This window comes from Episyrphus balteatus, chromosome X, assembly GCF_945859705.1.
Source record: "Episyrphus balteatus chromosome X, idEpiBalt1.1, whole genome shotgun sequence".
NCBI classification, from domain to species: domain Eukaryota; kingdom Metazoa; phylum Arthropoda; class Insecta; order Diptera; family Syrphidae; genus Episyrphus; species Episyrphus balteatus.
This window is the reverse complement of record NC_079138.1, coordinates 1,497,891-1,518,981: the sequence shown is the minus strand read 5'-3', so window position 1 is coordinate 1,518,981 and position 21,091 is coordinate 1,497,891. Positions and strand designations below refer to the sequence as shown.

Genomic DNA, 21,091 nt, shown 5'->3' with positions numbered 1-21,091 from the left:
TCTCTCATTCTCATTTTTAATGTAAAAGATTTTTGTTGAAACACGATTCATTTTCGGTTTCGTTAAAAAAAAACAAACAGTAACAATAATCCCTTCGCCAAGCTTTGAGCGTATCAATGTATCAATCACGTATGAGTACTAATAAAGGTAAATTTTCTGAACAAAGAGTTGCGTTCAAATCCACCATCTATTTACGTGTTTTTATAAAAACATGTATAACTCTAGTTATGGTGTTGTGTATATGACTACCCCCATAATATTACAACAAAGTGCGGGCCATTGACGATGCAAATATGAGATTCTCAACCGAATCAGTTATTGAACTTGATCTAGTACAAATTGAAAACATTTTTTTTTCTTTTGCTAGGCTTTGTAAAAAGAAAAAAAAGCATATTCTGTATGTTAAATGCTTATAGAACACTATTTTCTTAACCCTTTCTGTATTGTACAAAAAGGCCTTGAAATAAGGGGAGATTTAAAGATAGGTCAGATTTCTACCTTTTTCATTGTTCCTTCAATGAATATATCCCATAAAAAAGGAAGCGGCTGTGTGTATAATGTGGATTTATAATGTCATGTTCAATTATTTTACTACAAATAAAATACCATAGTCCGAGAGCTTGCGACAGATTTTTAAGTAATTTTTTTGTATTACGTGGTTAAGTTGACATCGGAATGGAGATGTAAAGGGTTTGTAATAAAACGTTGCTGCTGGTGCCGTGGTATAAGGAAATGTAGAAGAGTAAATTTTATTTATATTTTGTATTGGAAATAACTACGCATTTCATAATTTTCTTTTCCAAAACCTTAGGTAGAAAATAGGTACTATACCGAGCAGCTGTGTTTTGTCATTGGTCGATTTACAGGCGTAATCAAGAAAATAAAAGAATTAATTCTGGTTTTTTTTTTAAAAAGCTGATAAAAAAAAAACGGGTCTATATTAAAAAAAACTCAAAATTCTTTCTTACCTACCTATACACAACATTTTAAAGCATTATTTCGTTGGGAGTCCAAAACGATTTAAATAAAAATTTTATATATTTATTTTCAAGTTTAAGTTAAATTTCTTACTAAATTAAAAATATTCTTATATTTTAAGCAACCTTTAATAAATAAGAGTATTGGCTGATTTCACGAAGGACTTTTAAACGTTTAACAGGCTTTTAAACATTAAAATGAGATTTTTTGGTTTCACCAAGAACTTTTATATTAAACAAGCTTTTAAACACCTATGTATAAACTAAATGTCCATTTTTTTCTCATTAAATTTTAAAAATGTCTTAGAAATGTCAACAGACGATTAGATGAAGTAAAGAAGTGAATAAAATAGCTGATATTTTTATTTTGTAACATTTTAATTTTTAATTTTTGGATATAGAAAATAAAAAAAAAAAACAAATTTCGACTTTGCATATCGCATGTTATTGATAACACTGGTCAACAAGGTTTTTGTTACAGACGCCAAGATATACTTTTCTATAGGTTTTTTGGGTGCTGAGCTCGAATCCGAAGTCAGAACAATTCTATCACATCAGGTTTTTGAGATAATCCCGTTAGAAAATCGAAAATACCGCTTTTTACGAGTTTTCGAGATTATTTCATAGCTTTTGGTTTTTTTTTTTTAAATAAATTTGTAAGGGTTTCTAATAGAACTACATCTGGTCTTTCTAAATCCGTTTAAATCTTTTAAATATCTCTTTTCTTCTTTGAGAAATCTGAAATTGAAATCAACGTGTTTGGTATATCTAATGTTTATTTGCTTTTAATAGCAAATCTCGAAATGTTCTTTGCCAATCGCTTTCAAATTTTGACACAACGTTCCATTTAGAATCTCGCAAGTTTTTATATTTGCGAAGGTGGTGAATCGCGGTGAGATACATCAAAGCGTGACCGTGTCAGATAGTTATACTAAATAATTACTAGTGAGAAAAATATAATGTTTTTCTTGTTAAAAACAAAATAAGAACTTACTGGAATGTAAATGCAACGTTGTGTCAAAATTTGAAAGCGATTGGCAAAGAACATTCCGAGATTTGCTTAAAAGCAAATAAACATGAGATATACCAAACACGTTGATTTCAATTTCAGATTTCTCAAAGAAGAAAAGAGATATTTAAAAGATTTAAACGGATTTAGAAAGACAAGATTTAGTTCTATTAGAAACCGTTACAAATTTATTTAAAACAAATAACCAAAAGCTATGAAATAACTGGTAAAAAGCGGTATTTTCGATTTTCTAACGGGATTATCTCAAAAACCTGATGTGATAGAATTTTTTTTGACTTTGGATTCGAGATCAGCACACCAAAATCCTATAGAAAAGTATACCTTTGTTTCTGTAACAAAAAAAAAGTTTAATTTTGTTGACCAGTGTAATAGTTAAATGGTTTGCTTACGATGAAGCGCAACAAGTTATGTTAAAGAAAAAACAAACCCACTTAGATCAAATTTTTTGTTTTGTTTAGTTTTTTATTGTTTTTTTCATTTCGTAGCATTTTATTAAATCCTAATGCTGTCTCATTTGTTCTCATATATTTCTCTCATTAAAAAGAAAAAAAAAAAAAAAAAACAATTGGAAATTTCATTCAAGATAAAAAAAATTGTGGTGATTTCTTTCTTCGTTTAGACTTAAGAAGATATGATTTTTGCAACCAAAACAGCTAAAGCGGACCACTGTGATTGCTTTTACTTTTTGATTTTTAAACGTTTGTATGAAAATAAAAGAGGTTTAGAAAAAGGTTAGACGAAATAACCCAAAAATTCAAATTCGTTCGACAATTTTATCTGCCATTGTATCTGTTCAAAATGTTCTATTTTTGAGATAAAAGCGAAACAGCTTCAAACTAATAAACTGATCGAAACAAACAAAATGTTTAAGTAGTTACATTGGAATGAAGGTGATTGATTTATTCCAAACTTAAACTTTTGGCGTCCTCTCCACGAAAGAAAATAGGCTTTTATCTTTAGATCACTGCAATACTTCTTCTTATCCAATACTCAAGTGACGAAAATGTTGTTTTTTACCTTTAAAAAACACATATATGTAATATAGAAATTGTTCTCCCTTTTTATTTCTACCTTTCCTGCATGAGATTTTCTTTCTTCTGATGTGGGTGGAGCAAAACATATCCTTCTTTTATCTTAATTTTTGAATAAAATGTTCACCCCTGGTACCATTTTATATGTTGATGTGATAAATTGGGATATGCGCGCTTTAAGTTATGCTACCCCACTATAAAACATGTTATATAAAAAAAAAAAAAAAAATCACCTTTACGATCGTTGAACTAAGATTTTGGTTTTATTTTTATTTTTTGGGTGCATCCATTCACATGAAGTGCTTTTCAAATTGTTTTCATTTTTTCATTTTTAATCGCTGAATAATAATGTACCACTCTCTTGAGTTAGGCGAAACCCTAAGTATTTAGAAACAGAGTACATTAGAAGAAGAAATGTTCTTACCATTCTACCCCCTTGTTATTGTATTTTATTTGACAGATAAAAAACGAAGGAATTTCATACGGTGTTTTTTGTTTTCATACAAAAAAATTATCCGAGAAATGCTTAAGTATGGTCCATCACTTTAAGAAGCCGATTTTTAAGTGGAGGTTGTGGGAGTTGTTATTGTGACATCGCCCTTTGGATGGTTTCGCACTTCAAATTCAATATTTTTTAACACGAATCTGTCGTTTGATTCTGATGCAATTTAAATAAACTTTAGTTTTACTTCAGAAACAAGAGTGGAACCTTGACCATCAAAATAGTTGAACTAGAAGTCCATGAATATGCACTTCTTTTTTGTTATACTTAATTTTGAAATTTTCAATTTTCGTTTAGGTTTTGTAAATTTTATAATTTAAAGGAAAACGGAAGTATACATGTAGTACATACTATGGAACCCGTCCTGTAAGTTATTTGTAAATTTATATATCTTAACTATAACTTAAAAACAACTAATTTAGACTAGTTTGACCTATTTTTATTTTTTATTTACAAAGACCGGGTGCTGAGGCCAAAATAAAAGTTCTTTTACGCAAAAAAAAAAAAAAATTAAAAACTAAGCTCAAACTAACTTAGATTTAAGTAACGATTTACTTATGTACATATTTTGAAGTCAAACGATCGCATTACTTCTTTCGAGTGCCTTAGCATTCTGGGTATAGGTTTAAAGTGACCATAATTGGTTCGATGAAGGGAAAGTCAAAATAACGGGTAGGAGTGAAGAAATCGGGTATTCGTGTTTAGGTTTATTTCGCGTATAAGAGAAGCAGAATCAATCGTGCCTAGAAATTAATGGGGGCAGGAGATCTAGTAGCAAGTCGAGGGTGACTGAAGGATTTGACCTTAGCGCCCCGCTTATACACACAAACCAGCTGACCTTTGGATTTTGTTAAATTTGTTTGAGTTTATCGCTTTGTCCAGTCTGGTCCGTAATACTATCATCCCGTATGTAAGTATTGGTATTATGAGCGAGGTGTACATTTGCCCCCAAAGGCTGTTTTGCATTAAAAGAGTGCCACATTGGCTTTTTTGACTCTTTCGTCAATATTGAGCTTACAGGTCAGTTTTTTTTTAATCGAAAATGAGTCCTAGATATTTAGCTTGATTGGATAGAGCAAGTGTAACATTTTTAATTGTCGGGGGTTTGACGTCTGAAATCTTGTATTTCCTCGTGAAGAAGACAAGTTCCGTTTTGTGGGGTTTAATATCAAAATCCACATTTAGCTTAGTGAATAAGCTTGTTTAAAGCTGTATGTATCAGTTCTGCAAGGTATTTGAGTTTTTTTTTGGTGCTGAGTTTGGTCAAAATCATTATATTCGTTTTTAAAAAACTGCAATGCCTCGAAAATCTAAACGAGATATAAAAAAAAAACAGCCTTCAGAATTCCATAAAAATCATTTGTACTTATGTATGTATTTTGAAGAAAACCATCATCGTTATGAAGTTTTTAATTAAAACCTGGTATTTTTTTTGACATGAAACTAATATTATTTGTCCTATAGAGCAATTAAAAAAAAAAACAATAAATATTTTTTTTCACCTGTGATTTAATTCTTTTTTCCACATATTGAAAAAAAAAAATACACTTAACCATTGTAATAAATTTCCATTTTAATTTAGATGGTTTTGGTGAAGTAGGGCAGAGCTGTAGCAAATCGTATGTACATATTTGTTACTAAGTTGCGGGTACTCATTTCAGTAACAAGTAACGAAACGTTACATTCTAAACTATGTTATCGTTACTCATATGTTTCTTTTCTAGCAACGAACAAATAACGAAATTTATAAAGCAAACGAAACATACGATTAACGACGAGATTCCAATTCTCGAGCATATTTTTCCAGCAAGATTGGAATAAAAAGAATTTTGCATACAAAAATCCAAATTGTAATTTTAAAAACACTTATAGGTAGCTGCAGAACTTTTCATATCATAAATGAAACATACGTCAAGCTTAACAAAACAAATTATCAAATTTGAAGCTTTAATAATGAATTATTGTTTAATGCGGATTTATATTTTCTTAAAAATGGGATAAAATTTTTTTTTTTGACAAAAATGTTATAAAGTTTTTAAATAAGTTTTTATATACAAATTCAATCGATCAGAAACTTCGTTTTGTGATAAAAATCATTTAAAATTTTGTTTAAGTATACATTTCGGCATAACTCAAAAATCTAAAATCTTCACAAAATCTGTTTTAAATTTCCAAGCTTATCAATTTTCCATTCTATTTTCATAAAATGAAAAAATAATAATCAGCTGTGTGCTAGGATGCTCCACTTATCTTATTTTTTAAGGCTTGAAACCATTAAAAAAAAAAACTGGTAACTGGCTTGGATCGCTGCATTTTCGTGATTAAAATGTTGCCTTAAAATTCGTTTACAAGTTCCCTCGTTTACAAGTTCTATCTAAGCTGCAGTACTCAGTTTTGTACGGAATAGGTCCAATCAAATCACTAGCGAAAAAGTCATTGCATTCTTTTAACTCCGATGTTACCCTTCTTTGGTTTCCCTATTTATCTCTTACCTAAAACCCCCAAACTACTTCAAAAAAGCTATTATTCAAATTTCATTCACGAAAAACACATTCATTACCATGTAGGTACTAAAGAAAGCTTATATCAAATAGCTTCCTAGCAGCTTGAAAAAAAAGCAACAACCTATTATTAAAAAAAAGAACAATTAGTAGAAATAAGTCATAAACCATAACTTTTTTTTTCACTTTGTAATACATTTTTGTTCTTTGTAAGAAGTTCATTCAACGTTTAAGTTTTTCTTTGGTCCTTTTTTTTTTATCTTTGTCATCCAAAAACAAAATTGAAAAAAAAAAAACAACAAACCTTAAAAGGACCCCTTCTCATCCAAACTCGTTTAGTCAAAGACCAATCCGCAGCACTTTTTTGTAATGTATCCCTCCCAGGAAGAACAGTGTGACTGTGTCTGTTGGAGGAACGCTAGAGTGTTTTTTTTTTATATTTTTATTTTTGTTTTTGTTTTTTTTTTTTATGTAATTCCGTTCTTCAGATCTTCCCCTTGTGAAAAGAAATTCAATTTGAGAATCGTCCCAGTCCTACTTCTAGTTTAATTTCCCAGTCCTAATCAACTCGTAATAAATCCTCCATTCCTATCATTCAGCACCAGTTTCACTCTATCTATTTGCTTAGGCTTACCCTTTTTGTCTACTTAATCCCTCTTACTTTGTGTAGGACAGGGTGGAAGTTGAAAATTAAAATAACCAAGTGTTTAGCAATATTAGCAGTGGAAAAACACTTTTTGTATCGAAAGTAAGTACTTAACGTTTGTAAGGCTAAAAGCGCGGCATATCTACGTTATTATATTTTAATAAGAATTTGTTTCTAGTTATCTTATAAATAAATGACAATTTTAATTTTTCAAATAAGAAAAACACGATTTGAAGAAAAAATATGCTTTTTTAAATTGCGTCTTAAAATAATCAACCAATATTTAACTGGTTTCACTCAATATTATTCTCATATCATTCCAAAAAATATCAAAATCTAAACTATCAGAAAACGATGAGTTATGCTGCCAGTCGTAAGACCATCATTTGCAGTTTTGGGGGCGCCACCCACTGGGATTTGAGTCTCTCATAAAACAAATTTCAACTTTATTTAAAAAAGAGCTTATTATTTATTAATGAACATTATTGTGGTCCAAAAACTATTTTTTTCGATTTCCACTTATATTCGCCATCTTAAAACTAGGGGGTGGCCCAACGACATTTTGAAAATTTTATTTTTCCCATACAAGCATGGGCCACCTTAATGTACATACTAATATACTCATTAATACAAAAAATACCAGAGTTAAAATCAAGCGACTCTAAGTTTTGAAGCCCAAAATGTAATTTTTACTACTTTTTTCGTAATTAATGATAGATTCTTAGATTCAATTTAATTTCAGGAGGGGCTCAATAATGGTCCGGAGGCCCTAAAAATGGAACGGTCAGCCAACAATGCAGTAGGCAAAAGGCCCTATAATTTTTCTCTATTCTGTTTCTAGTAATTCAAGTCCTTAAGATATGTATTTTAGATGAAAACAAAGAAACTGAGCGGACATAAGATCTGTTTGCTCCATTATTTCATTTCGAATACCATGTTTCCTTCCTACATAATTTTCTGTGGGGCCCTACGGATATGTAGGGAGGCCCAGGCTGCCCCAAGTTAATGTACGCCCCTGTTGGAATGCCAATCATATCACCCTTAATCCTTATTTCGAACGTACAGTACAGAGATTCGCTCTGTTTTTCCCTTTCATTGTTTAAAATCAATGTGCCCGGTATTTCTTTTTCATCCCCATTAAACAAAAATGTTTAAAACAAGCTATGAGTAAGACCTATTGTGTTTATCAAAAACATTTTTGAGCAAAATCTTGCAACCACTACCTAGTTCTTTTTTACCAACTTCTACTTAACCTTCATTGCGTATTGTGTTCTTCCACAAAAATATGTTCCAAATTGTTTTCTATTCGTGCATTCAATTTCTTCATACCGTATTCACAAAATGATGGAATACTATAATCTTAAAAACAATATTTTTTTAAAGTTATTTCTTATTACTCCAACCTTAGATTTCAAAATTTAGGAATACAAAATTTAAAGTTATATTTTTGTTTTATTTACAGTGATCCTTTTAGACACAACTAGAGAGGCAACATTAGAATGGACAAGATACCCCTATGGTCCTCAAGCACAAACACCGGGCGTTAGTATTATTTTTGAATCATATGCAAAACAATTTTAATAAAACTTTTCAATTTTCAGTGGGTCGAAGAATCGTTTACAGATTTTGTTAAAGGCATTAACTGGAGAAGTTATGTTGTCTGTGATGTTGCTTACCATAATGTTAACAATTGGCTATGGTCACCGTTTATTGATCGTGGTCCCGCGAATCGTTTATATATAGAAATTCAATTTACAATAAGAGACTGTTCATTGTTTCCAGGTATATCTCGTACACTAAAAAAAATTAACCTAGTTAATAATTTTTATTTGCTTCAGGAAATGCGCTATCCTGTAAGGAAACATTTAGTTTGCTATTTTATGAATTTGATGCTGCCACTAGAGAACCGCCTCCATGGCAGCCAGAGAGTTATAAACTTATAGGTAAGCAAATAAATTGTTTGGTTTTATTTTAGTATATCTAAATTGTTCTTTGTTTCTTTTGCATAAAAAGCTCGAATTGCGGCTGGTGAGGGGCGATTTAATCAAAATTCTGATGTTGATATCAACACTGAGGTGAAGAGTATTGCAGTGACGAAAAAAGGCGTTTATTTTGCGTTTCGTGATCAAGGTGCTTGTATAAGTGTTTTAGCTGTTAAAGTTTATTACATAACATGTCCAAGTGTGACGGAAAATTTCGCTCATTTCAATGAAACTCCAACTGGTCGAGAAATAACAATAATCGAAAAGCAAAATGGCACCTGCGTTAATAATGCAGAACCATATGAACCACCAACGTACCTGTGCAAAGGTGATGGAAAATGGACCATCCTTACTGGTGGATGTCGATGTAAAGTTGGCTTTGAGCCAGATTATGCCAACAAAACTTGCAACGGTAAGTTTTTTTGTTTTTGTTATTTTTTTTTTTTTTATCTAACCGATTTAGTTTCAAATTGTGCTAATATACAGGGTGTCCCGAAAGTAGATGAGGAAAATTAAAGATATGGTTCCTGGGTATTTTTAAGAAAGAAGTTATTCTACAGTAAATTGATATTACTTATCGATGATGTATTTCGTTTTCTTTCACTCTATTGAAGAGTATACTTCAGATTTACCCTTTTTTATGGAGGGATAGAATATAAATTAGAGTAGATTTTTTCTAAAGGGTGTCCCAAAATTAACGCAAGATTTTTATTATAAATTATGACGAATCTTAATCTTAGAACATTTTTATGAACTATGAAATAGAATTCATATTAGCTGCCAAAACTAATATATTTGTTAAGGGAATTGGGGGTGAAAAGTCTCTGAAATTTGAAAACCTATTACGAATTTTCGATGTATAAATAATAATTATAGACAGCGGTTTTTACATCGTCCCGATTTATTTGAACTGCATTCATTGGCAAAAAGACTACGATAAGCTGCGAAGCTGATGATGATAGGCGATTTTAATGGAAGGATAGGTGTATCACAAAATTACTTTAGTAGTGGAATAAACTTAATTCATATTTATTATGATAGAAAATCGAAAGACAAAGTGTTATCCAAAAGGAATCAAAATTCTGAAGCTAGCTGATGCTTTGGATTGTCACGTTTTAAACAGAAGCTCGAAAATTTTTAATTTTTAAAATGAATCTATTTCTTAAACAAATATTGATCCTTTTTAAACTGTTTTATTTTAACTCCACAGACAATTTGACATGTACATATACCTACTCTTTCTTAATTTATATAATATATATTTTTTTGTGTATAGAATGTTCAGCAGGAACCTTCCGCTCATTAGAAGTAAGCAAATGCACACCCTGTCCACTTAATTCAAAATCATCAAAAATAGGGGTGGCGTTTTGCCCATGTCAACCGGGTTATTATCGTCACCCCCGAGATGGAAAACAAATGCCTTGCTATAAGCCACCAGGTCCACCAACAAATTTAACACTCCTATTTGTTGATCAAACAAGTGCAATTTTGTCGTGGAACACACCGCAAAGGGCATCCGATGAACAACTCGACACAAAATTTCGAAGTGATATAGTGTTTAAAGTTAAATGCGCCTTCTGTTCGTCCAATGTCGTTTTTAACCCAGCTACGGAAACTTTTAACGAAACAAAATTGACACTTACCAATTTAGAACCAGTTACTCCTTATACAATTCAAATTCATTCCATGAATGGAATATCTTATGCTGTTAATCCAGACAGCGACAGCTCAGATGGTGAAAATGGTACTTCAAGTGCAAGTGAATCAATAGCCGATAAAACGACTTCTATATCATCCTCGTCATCGCCTGATGACACAAACATCAAAACCGAATACACAGAAATAATATTTACAACTGAATCAGCTATACTCAGTACGGTTTTTAATGTTCGTATTGTATCCATTACAAGCAAAGAAGCAGACTTAGTTTGGGACAAACCAATTCATAGTGATTTACCAATTGAATTCTATGAAGTTAGATGGTTTCCAAAGTCAGAACTCGATGCTATAAATAAGACAGCTCTTAATACAAAAGAAACCAAAGCTCATATTGAAGGACTGCAAGAGAACGTCGAGTATGGATTTCAAGTTCGCTGTAAAACTTTGAATGGATATGGAACCTACAGCAACATAGTTTATGCACAGACCCATCAAAGTGTTAGCCCAGGTACGTAACTTATTATAATGTACAATTTTGAATTTAAACTTAAATTTTCTAATTTACAGTCTACTACGATTCCATGCAAATGCGAATAGTTGCTGGTGCAACGGTGGCTGTGGTTTTTATTCTTGTATTGGTAATTGTAGCCACAGTGCTCTTCTTACGATCGAAAAATCAAGATGAACTGGACAAAAAGACCAATAATCATCTACCTTTACCATTAGATTACGCAAGCAACGAAGGTAAATTATATATTTTTTTAAAACCGGCGTAGCTCTGTCTGTTTCAAAGTTCTAAAGTTTAAGTAAATTTAACGCCAGCCAAATAATAATGTTTAAAAAAAAATATTTGAAGGATTTTTTTTTGTTTTTTGTCTTAATTTTAAATTTAAAAAAAAAAATATAAAATATATTTCAATATAATTTTTTTTCTCTTCTCCCATATCCCGAAAATATTGAAATACATATATGCATGTATTTTAATAAAATAATATATGTGCATATAAATCTAAACATTTATTATATATCCAGGACTCGTCGTAACCTATAGTAAGTGTTATATATTTATAAACATAAACAAAATTTTTAAAAAAATCAAAATTCCTTATCACTGAAACACATTTGTTTCGCTTTTTATGATTAATTTGTTTGGGTTTTAAAATTTGTTTGCTTTTGGATATTTAAAATAATACATCAAAAACAGAAAAAAAACTATAATACACTTACGGTGGGGTATAAACATTAATTGAATATTGTACATATATACAGTTTCTTTTTTAGTTTGTAGTAATCTCCGTTTAAATTTTATTTTGTATGCACATAATTTTTAAAATTTTAATAAAATATATTTTTGTGTTTGCATGTTTAAATTTAATTACTAAAGTTTTTTTCCCTCATGAAGTAATATTAAAAAAGATCCCAAGGCCGCCAGACATTATATATTTTCTAATGAACAAATTGTGTCGCGTAGTGAAGTATTGGTTGCTGAAACTGAATTCGAGTGTCTTTTTTACTCGATCACAACAGATTTTCTAAATAACTCCAAAATATTTTCACAGACACTCTGAAACGAACATCTTTTTTGAGGTTATCTCGAAAGCCTGACGTGATGGGATAAAATAAACTTTGGATTCAATTTCAGCGACCCAAAATTTATAGTCGCACTCCTTAGGTCAGAACTTTTTTTTTTATTTTTGTGTGGCTTTGTTATTTATATTTAATTATTTTGTACTATATACATAAAAATCATATTTTAGAAGACAAGAAAAGTTAGCATGTTTTTGTTTTTTTTTTTTTTGTAAGGTAAGCTGCCCGTCGCAACTCGTCGCACACTGGGGCAAAACGACCATTCTTGTGGCATCAAATCAGCTGGTAGAGTTATAACTTATAAGCTTGAAACTTTCTGAAAAATGTCTAGAAACCATTGAGTTAATATACTTCAACCTTAAATTGACCATGCCTATTATACCAATGAAACGTTTCTGAAGCACTCATTCGAATGATATCGTACTAAAATAAATTCTCGTCATATTGAAAAATCAAAAAAAAGTTGTGAAAACCGCAGCTGACAACCTGAGCTTCATTAGCTGTGTTTTTTTTTGGCATTGGTGCATTAAAAAAACAACACGTAGCTGACAGAAAATTGAAGCGTTTTTCTCATAATTTATACTTGTTTTTTACGACTAAGAGCACTTTTAAAAATAAAAAAAAAGTCTTAAAGGTTCTCAAACTTGATGGTTCCAAATCCAGATTTTTTATTTTGCAATCGGTAAATTATAAGCACTTACTAAAATTGGGGACACCAAATAATAGTTTTCAGACAAAAAAAAAAAAAAACAACTAGTTCATACCGCTGCTCATTGTAATAAAACACGATTAAGATTACGTCTTAAACTTCTACACTAATAACAGTGGATATTTCAATAAAAATAATAAATAATTTCCAACCCATACGAACTTTATTGTAGTTTTCCCTCAGTGTGCGTCGGTTCAAGAACAGGTATGTAGCTTAAAAGTTTATGCAAATACTACACTATCTGACACATTTCGTTTATTTCTGTCGGCCCTGCCATCTTGAACTATGTGTAACACTCAAAAAGTACAAATTTCACTACACTCCCAAAATTTGGATTTAGAGACAAAATAGGTTTTCTATTGCATCATCCAGGTATGCAAAAATTCTTGCTTCGTATATTTCCAACTAATTTAAGTTTTTTTTTTAAACTGATTTTGAAATCAGGAATTCAAAACATTCCAACGATATATGAGGCACTCAGTGCCAAAACGGCCTAACCCACATTTTCAAAAAAAAAAAAAAAAAAAAAAAAAATAATAATATAAACTAAGTTTATTATACAACAAAAATCCCCTATAAATTATTTGAATCAAGGTTAAAAAGTAAAGCCAAAAACATTTGTAACTCTAGTGCTTTTGGCTTCGCAATCAAAATTGTTCAGAGGAAAAACGGCACATGTCCACTCTTAGTCAAAAATAAACTAATGATGAGGTCTGTTAGTGATTGTTAGTATTCTTGAGCTCAAATACGTAAGATCTCTAAATACTGTGTTGTTTGCTAATCCACTTACGGGTAACTAATATATAAGTATGTTGTTTTTCTTTATTTTACGAAGAACGAAGCCTTATTTCAATTTTGTTATAATGACATATCCCGATGTAGAAGCGAGTGTTTTGGTGGTAGTATACTTAAGTCAATGCAAATAGTTTTGTATTTTACATCGATCAAAATTTCAGTTGCCCTTCCTGTCTTTTCAACCTTAACACACTTCTCCCACAAAGTTTTCAGTTTTTATTAGCCAGTTGTTCAATTTTACATTATTAAAATATTATTTATGATTTTATTTTAAATTTTTAGTTCATGCCATGGATACTACACCAATTGTTAAGACTATTCAATCAAACGGTAAATTTAATTATGTATTATTTTTTGTTATTGTTTTTTTTTTTTTTTAATTTTCTTTTCATTTATTTTATTAATTATTTTTCGTGGAAAAAACAAACATTTTCATCTTTACTTCATGAATTCTTCAATTTATTACTTCAACTGCATACTAATTTTTGCCTGGTCTAATGTTGTCTTTCAATATTACTAAAGATATAGATAAAATTATTCTTTGAAATTTTTTGTTGGGTGTCCTTGGTAGATACACTAATATGATCTTCGATGTAAAAAGGCTTTTGTAATTTTGTATTTAAAAAGTTCAATTTACTTTTAAAATGCTCAAATATAAACTTTTGCTATATTAAAATTTTTGTTTTAGTGACTACACCTCTATTCGGGACAAGTCGCAGTTATGTAGATCCCCATACTTATGAAGATCCTAATCAAGCAATACGTGAATTTGCCCGTGAAATCGATGCCAGCTATATCACAATCGAGGCAATCATTGGTCAGTTGATTGAACGTGTGAAACTTTATGAAAAAAAACGAATATAACGAATTGTTTTGACATTAATCCGTATATAATTTCTTTCTTTTTTTTTCTAAAGGTGGAGGAGAATTCGGAGATGTTTGCAGAGGTCGTCTTAAAATACCACCCAATTTTGTTCAAGACATAGATGTTGCAATAAAAACTCTCAAGCCAGGTGAGGAACTATAGATATTTCTTCAAGAATAATTTTGACGCTCTTTATAATAAATTATTTAAACTAATGTTTGAAGAAATAGAAACATAGGAAAGAATTGAGAAAAAAATAATTATTTTTTAAAAATGAAAAAAAAGACGAATTTTAGGCAATTTCAAGCGACAAGTAATATAATCTCATGTTGTAGGAAAAGGCTCACTAAAAGTTTTTCTAAAGTTTGAACAAAGAAAAATAGACTCAATTTTTTATGGCATTGATCTTGTTTTTTGTGTGAAATATTTTCATAATTCAATTAAAAAGTTCAAATGACAATGACAACTCCATATGCGTTTCGCCCAGTATGACAGTGGGCTCATCAGTTAGATGATGTCATACCCTTACTATGACGCAAAATTTTGGTCCATGAATACAGACATTTATGATCACTTATTTTAGGAGAACATGTTTATTTTCAGAATCTTTCATTTTAAAAATTTCAAAATTTTTTGTTTGATAAACTTCAGGTTCTTCAAAAATACAAATGACTCTTTCCTTCACATCGCATAGTACATTTTGTTTTCATTTCACGAAAGGTGAAGTACTAAAAAAACTGTCTTAATTTTATAAAACACGGTATATACAGTTTGCTCCTCGAAATTCAAATCTGCCCATCTGCCCCTTTTTCCAAAAATTATTTCACAAGGGACCGAAAACCGGTGACTTAGCAGAGAATAACAAAGCAACTTACTTTCACGAATAAAACAACATTTTCGCTGCAAATGGATGAAGTAACGGATTCCAGGGTTGACCGTGTGATTAATTTTGAGAATCGGAAAGTGCACAAAAAAATCTATAATTTTTCAATTATATTTAAAAATGTAAAAATAATACTATCAGCTGATATTAAACATCAAAATTATGATTCGGATTAAGATTACCAAATTTGCATAGAAAAAGTTAAGTCGCTTCGAAATAACAAAAAAAAAAAAAAAAAAAAAACAATCAAAAGTCCTAACAGAATTCTAATGTTTCAAAAATCTCACTGCAATTCTTGACTTCTTGACAAACAGAATATAAAATAAGAAAAAAAAACGTCAAAATTATTAGCAAAAGATTTTAAACATTTAAGGCTATTAACACTAAAAATATGTATACATTAAAAAAAAAAAAAAACAATACAAAATTTGTTAATTGTTTTTTAAGCCTGGTACGTTAAATGTTTAAAATTGTTTGTCATTGATTTATAACTCTTTATGCTTTTTGTATGTGATGATTAGTATTTAACAGTTATTTTTGATAATAGAAACATTAAAAGCTGTATCTCAAACAGGTTCATCAGAAAAAGCTCGCTGTGACTTTCTAACTGAAGCCTCAATTATGGGGCAATTCGATCATCCAAATGTTATTTACCTTCAAGGTGTTGTAACTCGATCAAATCCTGTTATGATTATAACCGAATATATGGAAAACGGCAGCTTAGATACCTTTCTCCGTGCTAACGATGGCAAATTTCAAACGTTGCAACTTATCGGAATGCTACGCGGCATTGCTAGCGGCATGTCTTACCTGAGTGATATGAATTATGTGCATCGTGATTTGGCAGCACGAAATGTTCTTGTTAATGCACAATTGGTGTGCAAAATCGCTGATTTTGGTCTATCAAGGGAAATTGAAAATGCTAGCGATGCATACACAACAAGGGTAATACATTCAAATTTTGTAATATTTTTGGATAGTTTATCATTACTTTACATTATTTTTATATATAGGGAGGTAAAATTCCGGTCCGCTGGACTGCTCCTGAAGCAATAGCTTTTAGAAAATTCACATCAGCTTCTGATGTGTGGTCATATGGTGTAGTTTTGTGGGAAGTTATGTCATACGGTGAACGTCCTTATTGGAATTGGTCAAATCAAGTAAATATGATACTGAACTTTATTTTGTTGCGATAATAATGGCTTTTGTTTGCTTTATAGGATGTTATAAAAAGTATAGAAAAAGGATACAGATTACCGGCACCGATGGATTGTCCGGAGGCGCTCTATCAGCTTATGTTAGACTGTTGGCAAAAGCAACGCACGCATAGACCAACATTTGCCAGTATAGTATCAACGTTAGATAATTTAGCACGCCAACCACAGGCTCTTCTAACAACAAGAAATTCACCTGATAATGATGGAACACATATCATCGATACACAACGTGGTCATAATATATTTATTAGTACTGATCTATGGCTGGAAAGCATTAAGATGTCACGTTACTCTCAACATTTTAAAGAAGCCAATTTAGTGACAGCGCAACAGGTATGTAATGAATTAAATTTTCAAATTAACTTTAGAATGCATGAACTGATTAACTTTAAATGCACTTACTTTCGTTAGTTAGTTTAAAGTTAATCCCATTAAGTGAGTGATTGAGTAAGTGAGTAGTTTTTTTTTTAACATGTAAATTAGGGTGGACCAGAAAATCCACCTGGTGCACCCCTGGTTACAAAAAATCGATTTGCTAAACAGTCAATTAAGAAGCGCGTTCAATATGAGACTGGAGTAAAGAACAACAACAATTTTTTTTTTTGATTCGCTCGCTAATGCTTTATTCGAAACAAATATTTAATTAAATTTGTAATTTTTTTTTTTTTTTTGTTAAATTTCAGATTTCAAGACTTACCGCTCAACAGTTATCTGATATGGGCATCACTTTAGTAGGACATCAAAAAAAGATTTTACATCAAGCCAGACAGTTAGACACCATAATTTAGCATTTGTATTGAAAATATCGTAAATATATAAATGTATACACATATATATGTACTTATTTATATTAATATACATGTATATGTATATATGTGTGTAAAAAATGAATGTGTATATATAAAAATATATACAGAGGCAGAGGTATATTAAGTAGGTATATATATACATTCATATACATATGAATATATAAACATTTGTTGATGTGTTGGATGATTTGCACAAGATGAATCAAGAAGAAAGAATGTTAGTGCTTTACATTTTGGCAACTGAAATTAAATATTTTTTATGATTCAGATCAAACAAATATTATTATTGCATTGAATGAATGTTATTTTTTTAAGAACATATTAGACTTTTATTCTCTGAGTGTAAGTAATGGATTTTTTTTTGAAATAAGCTTGCCAAAATCATGCAACAATAAACGCTGCAAGAATTAAAAAAGTAAATTAAAATATTTTCAATTGTTTTGTTTAAATTTATCAATTCGTTATGATCTATATTTTATAAATTTTTGTTTGCCTTAAAAATTTATCGTTAAAATATTTTTTTTTCTTTCTTTAAATTGATGTTAACGTCTTTTGTGAAATTAGTACAAACCGTTTTATTTATATTCTCTTAGTGACTGTGAAAATCAATTATTATAAGCAACATTAAATTTGTGCGAGGCTATAAACAGCAAAAGGCATGATGTTGAAGTTATTATAAATTGTGTAGAAAGAATACCATTTGGTGCGTAAACAATTATGAAAAAAACTATCCGTGGTTTAAGCTCATGGTCTTCTCAAGTTTCAATTAAATTAAAAAATATAATGAAAATAACAAAAACAAAAAATAGGTACACTTTGTCTTTACACGTTTTTGGCAAAATCAAATTAGACAACCTATACTTTGATGAACCTGACAGAAATAAATTGCGAAAATATTAAAATACGAGATTTAAATTAATATTGACATACATTTATTATATTCCTGAGCTTCGCAGACAATTTGGCCTCTGAAGTTTGGAAAGCCACCAAAGCCACGAAACTCGTCCGATAAAAAAAAAATGAAAAAGTATCGCCCCTAGATTTTAATGAAACGAAGCGATTGCCATTTAATATTTTGAAATCGGACAAGTTTTGCGACCTAAGCTGCTGTCCAAACATCAGAAGGTAAATTGTTTGCAAAGTTCAAGATCATAAATATATAGATAAAAAAGTTCGCAACCATTCGAAGAAAAATGTTTAATTGCTTTGTTTGAATTATGTTACTCATTAACATAGTGAGATTCGAAATAGGAAAAAAATCTTATGCAAATCATTCTGTATAAATAAATGTACCTACGTTTCTAGTGCATGTGTATTGTATAAATATATATTTATTTATATTAACATATGTATGTATACGTATTTGTATTATATTTATATAAACATATATATTTATAGACACGACTTTCAAAAGTTTGGAACCGCATTAAAAAAATTAATAATTTTATTTATTTTCTGATATAATAAACTATTTTGTTGATTTTATTTATATTAAATAAGAAAATATATAAAACTTTCAATGAATGTTTTGATGGAACCCATCACCACCACGTCGAGACATCTAATAATAAGTTTCTTAGATTCGGTTTATGTGGGTCCGAACTTTTGACGGGGGTATACACACATAATCATACATGTATGTATGTACATGTATACATATCTATGTTTATATATACATATATGTATGTATATATATATATATAATATTCATATATATATTTACATATAATATAAATAATATAATATACATATATAAAGAGTGTTCTATAGTCACCGTCTAAGATGAAAACCATGGGTTCGTTAGGTAATTCTTAGTCCTTATTTACTCGAGTTTTTCTATACATTTTCTTTAAAAAGCTACATCTTCCCAGAATAAAAACAAATTAAAAGATATTAGTTTTAATCGAACAAGAATTAATAACCATTTGACCAGTGTATTAAAAAAAAAGAAGAAACGTTATTTTCTTTTGGTTTTTTTTTTTATCTCTAGTTGGTATGTCAAAAGATTTACGAATAGGCTTATATGAAAATTTTTAATAATAATAAAAAAACCCAGAGAAAATGATGTTTTCCTTTGTTTTATATGCTGATGATCTTGCCCGTTAAGTAAAACCAAACACATCTAAATTTTAAGAAATTTTTTGAGAATGAACTGGTAGCCTATAATAAGAAAACAAATGCGGTATATTTATGCCTTTTTTTAATGAAAATGAAAAAAAAAAAAATAACATGTACATGAGAAAATCCTCTTTGATACAAAATTCCTCGAATACAAGAAGTTTCAATAGTTATTAAATCCTGTTCAAATAAAACAATTTTAAGTCAATTGTAGTTTAGCGAAGATATAGCTATTTAAGAAAAGCGAGATCCAAAACATTTAAAACCAGTACAACTCGCGGAAACGAAATAATTACATGTCAACTTTTTTTATTTTCTGACCGATTATCCACAACAGTCACAACGAGTGAGACTCACAAAATTTTCAATGAACTCCTGTAGAACAGGTGACAACTCACAACAATCTTACGAATTAATAAATTCTTTTTGTGACTCTCATAAATTGCGACTGTAGGGGAGAATGAGTTAGATTTACATCAGATGGTTTTCATTCATTGGGGGTGACTATGGGACACCCTGTATAAATGTATGTATATACATCATATACGTGTATATTTATATATATATATGTATTTATACAAATATATATATATACATTTATATATCTATATATATTTAAAATTAAGTAGACTTATATTATTAAAGTAACAAAATGTACATATTTCCATATATTTAACATTTATTCAAATATGTCATAATTATAAAACAAATTTAATGAACTAAGTTAATTACACAAAAAGGTAAAATAATTAAAAAAAAGCGAAACAAAAATATATAAATAGAAAGAAACAAAAAAAGGTAAACGTTTCAAATAGATTTAAGCTTAAATCTGGAATTTATTTAATTTTTTTTTAGTTTTATAAATACATACATAAATTTATATAGTTTTTTTTTTGTCGAGAAATATTAAAAAAAAGGATGAAAAAACATTATATTTATAAAAAAAAAAACAAAAAATATAAACTTGCAATCTATAAATGATATAAGAAAAACTGAGCGAAAATAAAAAAAAAAAACACAATTATTATCTGAACAAAAAACAAAACAACATTAACACATTCAAAATTAATTGAATACAAATTATTTTGTTGTTTTGTGTTTTTAAAGCCTTCCATTAAAAAAAAAGAAACAACACAAAAAATTTAAACTTTGTATAATAAAAAAAATGATATAATATGATATGATACTCATAACTGCTATCAAATCTTGTTTTACCTTTAGCATTTTTTAAATTAAAAGAAATTAAAATAATAGTTAAACTACTTAATGCTTTTTGGTGAGTCGTTGTTTTAATTCCTGTTTTTAGCGATATCTTCACATAAATAAGAAGGCCTGATATAGCGACTACCAAATCTATCTAACGAATACTCATTTTTTACTTACAAAAGGGCAAGTATTGGTTTCGTGTACAAAAAATTTAAGTTTTAATCGAAGCCAACGATGGAGAAGTTCAAAAAAACTGTATTTCAATTTCTGAAGTTGTTTTTGTTATATCTTGATTAGAACGTGTACCTCAAATATTTTTGAGGTTCATGGTCTCGAAAAATGTTTTGGTTAACAGATATAAGCTCACAATGAATAGGCCTATCCATTTATGTAAAAAAATTACAAATTTATTTTTTTAGGATTTTCGAGAAAAAATCAAGGTTAACCCCTTGCCTAAAAAAATCGTATTTTCAAAAAAGTTGTCCAAATCCATCGAGTGATACATCAAAAGAAAGGTCTCTTTAGCTCTATTCATAACCGAAAACAATAAGTTTCTTGGACGTCTGGTTGCTGA

At 29.6% G+C, this 21,091-nt stretch overlaps 1 protein-coding gene across 10 annotated transcripts in view; it reads left to right on the top strand.

Annotated features, from left to right (window-relative positions):
- LOC129920586 (ephrin type-B receptor 1-B) overlaps nucleotides 1-20,836 on the top strand; it is a 31,066-nt gene extending 10,230 nt beyond the window's left edge. For 2 of the 10 annotated variants that reach the window (XM_056001962.1, XM_056001961.1), the window contains exons 4-17: nucleotides 8,150-8,229; nucleotides 8,289-8,469; nucleotides 8,526-8,630; nucleotides 8,701-9,081; nucleotides 9,946-10,836; nucleotides 10,896-11,072; nucleotides 11,361-11,378; nucleotides 13,702-13,749; nucleotides 14,108-14,236; nucleotides 14,337-14,432; nucleotides 15,715-16,112; nucleotides 16,181-16,327; nucleotides 16,388-16,717; nucleotides 17,068-20,836. In XM_056001962.1, coding sequence (XP_055857937.1) covers nucleotides 8,150-8,229; nucleotides 8,289-8,469; nucleotides 8,526-8,630; nucleotides 8,701-9,081; nucleotides 9,946-10,836; nucleotides 10,896-11,072; nucleotides 11,361-11,378; nucleotides 13,702-13,749; nucleotides 14,108-14,236; nucleotides 14,337-14,432; nucleotides 15,715-16,112; nucleotides 16,181-16,327; nucleotides 16,388-16,717; nucleotides 17,068-17,172 — 3,086 coding nt within the window. In that variant the 3' untranslated portion in view covers nucleotides 17,173-20,836. The remainder of the gene's footprint in view (nucleotides 1-8,149; nucleotides 8,230-8,288; nucleotides 8,470-8,525; nucleotides 8,631-8,700; nucleotides 9,082-9,945; nucleotides 10,837-10,895; nucleotides 11,073-11,360; nucleotides 11,379-13,701; nucleotides 13,750-14,107; nucleotides 14,237-14,336; nucleotides 14,433-15,714; nucleotides 16,113-16,180; nucleotides 16,328-16,387; nucleotides 16,718-17,067) is intronic. The other 8 variants (XM_056001965.1, XM_056001963.1, XM_056001968.1 and 5 more) reach the window with 8 other exon arrangements.
- The last annotated feature ends 255 nt before the right edge of the window (nucleotides 20,837-21,091 follow it).